At 44.3% G+C, this 11,345-nt stretch overlaps 1 protein-coding gene across 1 annotated transcript; it reads left to right on the forward strand.

The window, feature by feature from the left end:
* The first annotated feature begins 869 nt into the window (after nt 1–869).
* TRIL (TLR4 interactor with leucine rich repeats) lies at nt 870–5,117 on the forward strand. The gene has a single exon (XM_065752463.1). The coding sequence runs from the start codon at nt 1,008–1,010 to the stop codon at nt 3,279–3,281; it is 2,274 nt and encodes a 757-aa protein (XP_065608535.1). The 5' UTR covers nt 870–1,007; the 3' UTR covers nt 3,282–5,117.
* The last annotated feature ends 6,228 nt before the right edge of the window (nt 5,118–11,345 follow it).

The raw sequence follows: 11,345 nt of genomic DNA on the forward strand, positions 1-11,345 counted from the left end.
ACTCAGCCTACTTGGTTTTCAGTATGCTTTCCGACACCTTTCTTTCACTTGGAATTTGGATGCCGTTGAGAGAGAAGATCTTTTAAAATGGGATTTATTTCTACTGGGCATCTGAAGAGCCTCAAGGAACTGAAGATGCTCAGCTACATCTTCATTGGCCACTGTGCCAGGAACCTCCGGAGCAGGCTGGTGCAGAGGTCGAAGGAAAACTCATTCTTTGAGGTAGTATCGGTGCCTAAGTCCTCTGCCATCTGCTGAAAACAAAACGAAGCCCTTAATCTGGGGCAAACCGTAACTACTGCTTTTGGCAGGTTCCTAAATACGACCTAAAAAAAAGGGAGACGGCGGTGGGGGTGGCTCGTTTACTTCTCCTCCCTTCCCCCTCCCGATGCGCAGCTCTGTCTGCAGCCCATGTGGCGGGAGGCGGCCGCAGCCGGTTCCAATTCCCACTTTCCCACTTTGGCCCCCGCTCGCTGCCGGAGCCGGGCCGAGCCAGGACGGGCCGCGGGCTCCCGCTCCCTCCCCTTCCCTTCCCTCCCCGCCGCGCTCCTTCTCCCCCGCTCCATCCGATCCTCCGCTCCCCCAGGGCACAGTGTGGGAAGTACGAATTTCCGCTGAGTTTTCTCGGTCACTTTCGGAGCTCGTCTTTCTCCGGCTCCCCCCGCCCCGCCCGCCCCATCCCCGCGCTCCGCCCGCCCCCTCCGCCTCCGGGAAAGCCGGCGGAGCGGCGGACAGCGGCTCGGCTCCGCTCCGCTCCGCACCACCGGCAGTGGGCAGAGCCCGGCAGCCCGCAGCCCTTCAGCCGCTCCTCGCCCCGGCCGGCTCTGCCGACGGGAGCCCATGGTGCCGGGCACCGCGATCCGCAGCCGCCGCGGCGCCCGCCTGCCCGGCGCGGAGCTCGGCCCGGAGTGGAGCAGACGAGGGGCCGAATAGCAGCCGCCGAGGAGCGGTGGGATGCCGGAGGGACACAAAGCCTCCGGGGGAAGCAGCCCTCGGCGTGTCCCGGGATGGGGGCGCGGCGCCGGCTCCGCCTGATGGTGCCGTGGAGCTCCGTCGCTCTCCTCCTCCTCCTGCTGCCCGCGGCCGAACCCATCTGCCCCGAGCCGTGCGACTGCCAGCAGCACCAGCACCTCCTCTGCACCAACCGGGGCCTGCGCTCCGTGCCCAAGGCCGCTGAGCCCCAGGATGTTCTCACCTACAGCCTGGGAGGCAACTTCATCACCAATATCTCCGCCTTCGACTTCCACCGCCTGGCCGGGCTCCAGCGCCTGGACCTGCAGTACAACCGGATCCGCTCGCTGCATCCTAAGGCCTTTGAGCGCCTGGGTCGGCTGGAGGAGCTCTACCTGGGCAACAACTTGCTGCCGGTGCTGGCCCCCGGCACGCTCAGCGCGCTGGCCAAGCTGCGCATCCTTTACATGAATGCCAACGAGATTGGCCGCCTCAGCGCTGCCTCCTTCTCTGGCCTCAGCAGCCTGGTCAAGCTGCGTCTGGATGGCAACGAGCTGGGCTCGTTGGGCGACTCCACCTTCTCGGGGCTGCCCAATTTACTCTACCTGCACCTGGAGTCCAACCGCATCCGCTGGCTGAGCCGTGGGGCGTTCACCGGCCTGGCCAGGTTGCGCTTCCTTGACCTCTCCGCAAACCAGCAGAGCTCCCTTCGCCACCCTGAACTCTTTGAGCCGCTGCGTTCCCTGCATACCCTGCTGCTGGCCAGCAACAGCCTGCAGCACCTGGCTGGGGGTCTTTTTCAGCACCTGCCCACCTTGGCCAAGCTCTCGCTCAGTGGCAACCGACTGGCTCACTTGGCACCTGATGCCTTTGTGGGGCTGGGCTCGCTGAAAGAGCTTCGTCTAGAGGGCAACCAGCTGAGCCACCTCCCTGCCACGCTTCTGGAGCCACTCAGCAGCCTGGAAGCACTGGATCTGAGCCGCAATGCGCTGACTGCCTTGCACCCCACCACTTTTGGCCGTCTTGGCCACCTGCGGGAGCTCAGCCTGCGAGACAATGCACTGACCACACTCCCTGGTGAGCTCTTTGCCTCCAACCTGGCTCTCTACCGCCTGGAGCTGGAGGGGAATGCCTGGAGCTGTGATTGCCGCCTCCGTGGTCTCAAGCACTGGCTGGGGGCCTGGCACTCACAGGGCCGCCTACTCACTGTCTTCATGCAGTGCCACCTGCCACCCACCTTGGCTGGCAAGTACCTTGACTACCTTCAGGACAACCAGCTGCCACTGCCACCTGATGGCAGCCCTTGCCTCCATGGTGCCTCTCCCTCTGCATCCCCACCACCACCTGCCGAGGGACTCAGCACCAATAGCAGTGGGGCCATGGGGCTGCCCCATGGGCCCCCAGGCATGCCACATCCATCTGCCTCCACCGCCCGCCTGCTAGCAGCACCCGAAGGCAAGATGGTGGCACCGCAGGGCATGGAGGAAGCTCCCAGCCCCACAACATCACCTGCCCGCCCCAAGGCGTCGAGGCTGGTGCCACCTAGTGCAGCATGGCCCCGGCGTGGCGGCAAGCCTCGCTCTGTGCCATCCTCCAGTGTGCCACCACTGGTGTCTGACCCATGCGACTTCAACAAGCTGTTCCTCTGCAACCTGTCGGTGGAGGCGGTGGGCTCCAGCTCGGTGACAGTGCGCTGGGCTGTGCGGCCGCACCGCAGCCCCCGCCTGCTGGGCCCCGCTCGCTTCCGCCTGCTCTTTGACCGCTTTGGTGCCGCTGTGAAGTTCCAGCGCTTCGTCTACTTGCCAGAGCGTGGTGAGCCAGTCGCCACGCTGCAGGAGCTGCGCCCGGACACCCCCTACCTTGTGTGCGTCGAGGGTGTGCTTGGTGGGCGCGTGTGCCCAGTAGCTCCGCGGGACCACTGTGCGGGGCTGGTCACCCTACCTGAGGGCAGCGGGGCGGCAGCGGGCGGGACCCGCGGCCCTGACCAGCAGCTTCTCACGCTGGTGCTGCTGGCAGTCAATGCGCTGCTGCTCTTCACTGCGCTGGCGGCCTGGGCCTCCTGCCTGCTGCGGAAGAAGGTGCTGGGGCGGCGGCGGAGGAAGGCGGCTCCTGTTCATGTGCGGCAGCTCTATTCCACCCGCCGGCCGCTCCGCTCCATGGGCACTGGTGTGTCAGCCGACTTCTCCGGTTTCCAGTCCCACCGTCCACCCCGTGGTGCTGCTTGTGCGCTCAGTGAGGCCGACCTCATTGAGTTCCCCTGTGAGCGCTTCATGGACAGTGGCGGTGCCCGGCACGGTGATGAGCACCTGCTGCAGCGCTTTGCCGATTGAGCTGTGGTGGGTGAGGCAGCCGTTGGTCTGTGAGGGGATGGAGCAGGTCCCTTGGATCACAGCCTGCAAGAGTTAGAGCTGCAGTGTTGTTGTTGCCTTCAGCTGCCGCCAGGCCTATAGCATAAGCGAGGGAGTGTCTGAGATGGCTGTTTGGTCACTTCTGAGGCCTCTGTTTCCCAGCAAACCATCACTAACCCATGGAAAAAACTCAACTGTGACCATAACTGTGCCTTGACTTGAGGAGAGCAGGTTGCAGGGAGCTATCACCGACAGCAACTGTGCCTTCCTATGCCAACTCTTCTGCCAAATCTATGCCAGCATACATTTAAGTGTCACATTTTTCAGGATTTATTTCTGGACTGTGGTTGACACATCCCAGCCCTGCGCAAAGATGGTCTTAACTGACATGTCAAGGCATAAGCCTTTCCCAGGCCTGCTTTGGCATGAGGGTTAGACTCCATGGTCTCTAGAGGTCCCTTCCAACCCCCACAGTTCTGTGATTCTAATAACCAGCTTGTTCTAAATGTCTTCCTTCAACATTGTTACTCAAGAACAGAATCAATGAGAGGGCTGAGAGTGCCTTTTTCATGCTGGACAGTTTGGATATTGTGCCTTTGTAACTCGAATGTGAGGCCATTTAATGTGTGCAAGAGTGTTTTCTTATTTTTTTTTTTTGTAAATGGGAAACAGTAATGCAGCTGGTTAGTTTTACAGGAACATATTGCTGACACCACTAGGAAAAAACTAACAGAATTCTGTAATATGTTTACAAATTAGCTATTTTTTAAATTGTGTTTGTTTGTTTTTAATAAATACTGTTGGGTACTTGTACACATGAATGTGCATTTTAGTTCTCTGGGTCCATAATGGTCAGTAGGTCACTGACCCTCAGTTAATCCATCTTCTTTCCTAAAGGAGTGGATGCAGAAGCAAACTGTCGATGGATAAATAATATTGGTGCCTTTCTTCACAAACAATAATAGCTATGGATATGTCAGAAATGTGAAATTCTTTCTCACAACAGGCAATCTTCTCTTAGCCTTAGCCTACTAAAGTTAGAAGCTTTACGTACCTCACTGTGAAATAAAACTTTTTTGTATGTTAATCTAGATTCTGTGTTTTGTGTAGCTGAGTGAGCAGTGCTAAAGTTAAACTCTCGTGCAGTAGTATATAAATGTTTGAGCTGTATGTGTGTTTTATTTTGCTTTTCCTTTTGATTGGAATTTTGTTTCTCTTACTAGAGCAATGCTAATCATTTTATGATCAATTGCTCTCTATTTTCTTGGAGTTTTACTTTCCTAAATATTTACAGAATGTTGTTATGTTACTATTAGTTATGGTGGCTTAGTTTACATAAATAATTCTCTCTGTGTGGTCTAGAAATGGACTAATTAAAAATGTCCAAACTGTGGTTACACTTTAAATGCAAATGTTTTAGATAGACTTTGGTAAATTGTTGAGACCATTGATACTACTTGTTCTCCTTTGAATTTAATGTGGAACCTCAGATGAACTCTTGTTGATCTGAATGGCTTGAAGGTGGTAATTGGTGGTCTTTGAAAATGTTCATCTCGAACGTTCATCACTGACATGAGATGTTTGTGTCTACAAGTTCTTTCTTACCATAATCGGAAGTAAACAATTTGGAGTTCTTTCTTTTGAGATGATCAACTGTTTACAAAAGGTATCCTTGTAACTGGTACCTTCAATTGGAATTCAGTGCTTGAATGGAGAGAGCAAGACTTTAAATTTCAGAGGGATTTTTATTCTATCAGGAGTGGAGAGGAAGTAGATAATTAGTCTTGATCTTTTCCTTTTAAATATAGAGAAGAATTCAGAGTTAACTTGAGTTTATTCCTGAGTCAACAGCAAAAAAAGCCCTTCAGGTTTTCATTTTGACAGGCAGCAGATTTGATAAATTTCAAGGGCCAAGATCAGTTGTTGGTATGGAGATTAAAATTCATAACACTTACAGAACACGGCGTTGAATGAAATTTTAAGCAAAGGAATCTAGAATCAGGCTTTATTTTTTTGATAAGATTCTTACATTTCTATTCTTCTTTTGAACATCTGGGTGCTTTGGCCATTTATGACAATCCATGGAGTACATCACTGTTGTTAGAAATGTAAAGAGAATTGTTGAGTAAAGCTGTGTGAAACACTAATATTAGCTCTATCGCTGGATATTCTTCCAATGGGAGATGCGTAGATGCTGTACATGGTTATAATAAGTTCCATCAATAAATCATTTGCTGAAGCAAAACTGGTGTCTTACATTGATTAGAAAGTGGTCTATTATTAGATACGTGGACTAGCTGTAACTTCCTGTTATTACTAGGCCTGCTGTTTCTTAAGACTGCAGCTCTTCAGAGTTTCTCTTAGTTCATTCACCATATATCACATTGTCTGTTTGGGTTATACTATGTTAGAATTGTGTAAACACTAAAATAATTAAAATGATTATTTCTATGACAGATAGACCACTGGCACAAGGCAGAGTAATCAGATGCTGTTAAATCAGTGAACTAATGATCCTCTCTAAACTGAATAGGAAATTATGACTGAGATAATATCATTTTTTATACTTATTAGAACATATTTTTAAGAGCTTTTGAATATTATCTATCCAATAATACAAACATGACATAGCATATATCTTGTTTTAGCTAAGAATTTAGTGATTCTTTTTTAATTTATACAAACCTCTCAAGAATGAAATGGCTGCTTCTTCCAGCCTGGGAGAAGAAAATATGTAGATCTTCCTAACGAAAAATATTTGGTTGGCATGTGGTGACTTTGTAGAAGTCACATGTACTGTAACTCTAGAAATACTTAGACTGTGTGCACAGATGTTACAGCTCTTACTTTTTTTCTCTCTTTTTTTTAATTTATTTTTTATTTTTTTGCAGGAAGGCCTGAACTAGCAGGTGGTTAAGGAAATAGAGATGTTGGAGACATTTGCTGGCTGAACGTTTATTAATGTTACATGGCTATATTTTTACCAGTAGTATTTCTATGTACTTGTGTTGTTTTTAAAGTAAGATCCTTTTAATAGAATGACTGTAAAAATATCCCTTTCTGAATGGATGAGTATGCCATCAGTTTGTGCTCAGAAAGTTCCTTTGGTCAGAAACAGTTTTACTGCCATGCCCCACCCCCAGGAATCTAGGAAGCCTGAGGAGGAATGAATGAAAGGAGTGCCCTTCTCCCACTAAGTAATCATTGGGCAAGTTATCTATCACAAGCTGGAAATCACAAATGTATGGTCCTGTCCAATTCAGCAGACTATTGCAGAAGATTCCCCAGCAGTAGGAGGCCTTTTCTCTCTATTTCAGTGATCTCTGCCCACCTCCTGCTCACACACCCGCAGTCCCTGGCCCTTTTTTTACCATCAGCTGGTGCTGTTTGTGCAGCTGGAAGGTGAACTTCAGAATTAATCCTCCAGGAAAATAACCTTTCCCAGTACCCCTCCTCTCCTTGATTTTTTTGACCAGCTCAGTTTCTTTGATCCTGCTCAACTTGCACAAGTGGTAGTGGCAAAATGCAGGGGTGCAGTGCAGTGGCAGGAAAATGTAGCCAAAGACTGGAAGCTGCTTAAACAGCCTCAGGTACTCTTGACATCCCGTGTGTCCTCAATCCAAGAAAAGCTATTCTCCTTAGAATAAAATCCTATATGGAGGAGTTCATACCTTCACTGGAACATCTAGCATAATGCTAGAGGGAAAAACCCTGAAGTAAACAGGGCTATAATGCTGCCAGTGAAGGTCTACATATGCATGAAAAACATTTGGTATTGAAAAGAACTGTCAACTATCAGAGCTTGTGGTAACAATGTTGGTTTTATAGAAATATTGATTTCTTCATGCAGCGCTATCTTCAGTTTTCACAATGCACTGTGAACGCTTTTTTTTTAATTACCATTGTTGAAACCATGTTATTACTCTTACAAGATGGAACCTGATAAATGTCATATATCAGGTTTCTACCTTTTCTTTCTTGCTATTTCCTGGGAGAGACTGAGAAGGTGAGGAACAGATAGGAAGAAGAATCTACTGGAGTTCTGTCAATATATTTATTTTATTAATAAACATACATTTAGATTACAGTTTCTTTTTGCAATACCATGTACTTGCAGAAAAGTACTTCAGTAAGTAAAAATACTCTCTCACTTCCAAAAAGCCATATTTCTTTGACCAACAAGGATGTACATATTGTGTGTGAGGTCCACAAGTGCAGCTTTGCTTTAAAAAACTGACCTATTCTAAAAAATTACCTGCTTAAAAAAAAAAAAAAAGCCAACTATGTATATACTTGATTTTTCAATTGTGCTACTCTTTTGAGAGGAGCTCCTATAGATGTTATCTGTAATCTGATAATTGTTACATAGAAATTTGGTCTAAATGTAAGGAAACTGTGTGTTGGATGCTGGGTTTGTTCTTTTTGCTCTATTCTAAATATATCATAGTTTTGGCAGCCTGTCCAAATACTGTTGTTGTTTTTTCTCCATAAAAAATTGTCTTTTCTCAAGAACATGCTTTAATTCCCAAAGAAATTAAATTCTCATAGAAAAAATAGTCAATTGTCTTTGAACACAAATATTTGTCTTAATATCACTACAGACAAATTTATTTACATAAATGCTCTTCGGTATGTTTTTATAAATAAATCTATGTCTCATTTGTTTTTGCAAACAAGGCCATAGGAATTTAAATGGATAATAAAGTATGAATAAATAGCTGAAGAAAACCTGCCCCAAAACAGAGTAAGGATATTTATTAACAAGGAACAGTCTAAGAATGTGAAGAGAATGTATGATAATTTATAATCTGGTATATATCTCGGTGTTGGATCTTCAAGGTATATTTATTTTTAATTTGATAATCTATGTGTAATAAGAAATAAGAGAAATAAGAAACAGAAATAAGATTGATAAGAAACAAATATGGCATCTTAAGGATGGAAATGACCCTGAGTATAGAAATTTTAAAAGCTATTGTCTGCTAAAAATAATTCGGGGAAAAGCACTCTTACTTAACTTATATAACACTTTTTTTCCATTGCAGTGTGCATTTGAAGTTGCTGCCAGGTACAGCAGTCCTTAGCTAATGCAGTAAATGGTGTCTTTTGACTTCAGATAGATAGATGTCATCCTATTCCTTGCTTTACCAAAGTATTTCTAATGTTTAGACAAACATATTTTCAAATCACGTTAATAGTTTTTTCAAAATATTTCAATTTTTTGTTATATCCAATATATAAAAATATTTTACTGCTCTTCAAAGATCCATTGGTGTGGATTTCATACAAAGAAAGAAAACATTAGAGCAATTTCAGTCAACAGATATAGACTGCTTTGTAATATATCAAGTGTCCAGAAGCTGGGAAGTTATGGTTCTATTTTTTTATAATTTTGTGAGAATGAGTGACCAGTGAAGCATACAGATGAAGACATAGATGTGGCTTCTAGCTATGGCAAATGTATGAGATAATGTAGCTCCTTAGAAATCACTCTAGTCTTGTACATTTGATTTTGTTGTACAAGTCTGAAAAGACATGATTATGAGAAATGAATTTAAAGGAAACACAATAGATACGCTTTTTGTTGAGTCCTTTGCAAAAATCTTGTCAGACAGACCTTTTCCTCATTCATCTAATTAACTTGTCACGTATGCAGTTTTTGTCAGTATCATTGGTCTAGTATATGTCTTTTTTGCTGTAGGGAATGTTTAGAAGTCATTTGAATATTTGAAGGAGGCAAACATATGCATAATAGATAAAAATAATGCACAGAAATGTAGTGAAACAAATTTTCATAGTGAGAGATGAATTTTTATCTTAAGAGACAAATGTTTCAAAGATGCTGTGTCTCAGGTAAACTCAAATGCCAAATGTACGTCAGGAATTGTATTCCCTTTCAAAAGAACATGAAGAAAGTAGGAGGGTTATCAAAAATTACGTGACTCTTTTATTTAATATATTACCAATAAGAGAAAAGACTGGCATTGTGCTAACACATTACATAGAGACTCGTGCATGTCCTATCCCCATCCAGAAAAGTTCTATGAAATGGTGTCTGCGCTATCACTTTAATATTGAACTAAGAGATGCTCTGATATGCTTTTGTACTTCATCCTAGTAGTAAGAAAGACCTTTTTACATGTTCAAACTAACATTTTAGAACAAGCAATCACTCAGTCTGCCATTGTACTACTGACATATCTACCATCCTACCGCTGACACTCATTTTCCTTCCATCTTGCTTTGTATTTAAATACTGAAATTAAAATTCACTTTAAATACTGAAGTTACTTAGCATGGTAGGAGCCCTTACTTGACTACTGTAAAATGATTTGAAATAAGGGAAAACACTCAGTGATGATACCCATCACATCAAATATCAGAAATAATTTTAGTCCAGAGGAATATGCTCAGGAAAAGCATACTTTTGGGAAACAAATATTCAGCTCATAAGTGAAGGATAAGATGGTCTATTTGCCATTGCTACACTGCGATATAAATTTTGAATGAGAATACTGAAGGACAAGTCTCATATGTTAGACTTAAGGGACGATTTGGAATGTTGCTCAGCACTTGTAGCAGATGTGTTACTATGTCAGTTTTTGTAGCAAGATTGATCCTTCTGCTTTCACTCTATAAGAGAGACAAAGTTTTAAGGCTCTTAACGTGGATATCCATCAAGAGGTCTGTGTCAATGGAATAAATTGCATGGTAAACTGTTCTCTAAGTTCAATGTCCGTCTTAAAAAAAAAAAAAGGAAGTAATGAAGGAAGAAACAAAAGAATGAAAAGGGAAAAACAAAGGGAGAAAGAACAAAAGAAAGAAAGAAAGAAAGAAAGACCAATAGGGAAAAAGAAGAAAGAATACAGCTTGAAGAGATGAGCTTGAGTGTTAACTGGCATGGAGACAACTTTCTCAGATGATAATTATCTAAAAAGGGGAAACTTTCATGATCATTATTAACTCTGAACCCTAACTGAGCATTTTACTACGTGGTGCAGTATTTTCTCCTTCAGCAAAACAGATTAGGGACTTTCCAATTAGCCTGGTATCCATTCAGTTACATGTTTTTTCTTAGCTCATTTTAAAAACTCAATACAATGGAGGTGGGATTTTTTTTTTGTTTCTGTTTGTTTGTTTGTTGTTTTTTCCCTGGTTAGCCCACATAATTCTATTGTAAGTTCTGGTTGTGAGCATGGGAAGGGGGATGTAGAGCAGTTTCTGCATTAGGAAGTAGAGGAATGGATTCTTTTAGATATTTTTGTTTGTTTTATCTGATTTGAAATGGAGATAATGCCCATTTGAAATGGAGTCTGCTCTCAGAAAGAGGAAGAAGGAATACATGAATTTTAAATAATTTCAGCTTAAATTGAAGTTATTCAGAAGCAATTTGTGATTGGAATGATTCACCGTGACCTCGCTGATAGGATTCTGCTGGCACAAAGGCAAGTGCAGAGGCTTCTGGTTTTCCGGCCCGGATATATCCCTAAGAACTGAGACTGCAGAGGCCCAGCAGGAGCTGAAGACATCCCTTCCTTTCACTTCCGTGGCTCACATGGAAAAGACATTCGGGGGTCAGAATCCTTTTCCCCAGGATGGCTAGAAGTTGTATTTATTCTGTAACACAGATATATTGACCTAAGCTGGCTTTATAACTGTAAAGCTATAAATAGGTTTTACACTAAAGACAGGATCAAAAGATTTTACTTAGAGGTATTTAGAGCATGTCCCATCCAGAAAGTGGTAATGAATTCCAAGATGTTAGCTTGTAACAACACAGACACACTTGTATTTTGGAGGCATTTGTTGGTTAAATTTACACTTGCAAGTGTACCTGAGGCATACTGGGTTTCAGTCTGATGGTGTATTTTCATGCAGTCTGCTGAAAATAGAAACCATTCCAATTAGCACAACAGTACCTGGAAAACTGTTGATGTTCTCACTTACAGCTTTTTACTTCTAGGCTTTTCGCTTCTATCATGATAGAAAATCCTCTTAATCCACACAGATTTGTGATATGAAGTCACCTATGGAACAGGAGAAATA

This window comes from Cyrtonyx montezumae, unplaced genomic scaffold, assembly GCF_038088225.1.
Source record: "Cyrtonyx montezumae isolate F1298 unplaced genomic scaffold, pur_monq_1.0 scaffold_8, whole genome shotgun sequence".
Lineage (NCBI taxonomy): Eukaryota > Metazoa > Chordata > Aves > Galliformes > Odontophoridae > Cyrtonyx > Cyrtonyx montezumae.

Excerpts from the sequence above, each read along its gene's own strand:
- TRIL (XM_065752463.1), top strand. The coding sequence starts at position 1,008 with ATGGGGGCGCGGCGCCGGCTCCGCCTGATGGTGCCGTGGAGCTCCGTC.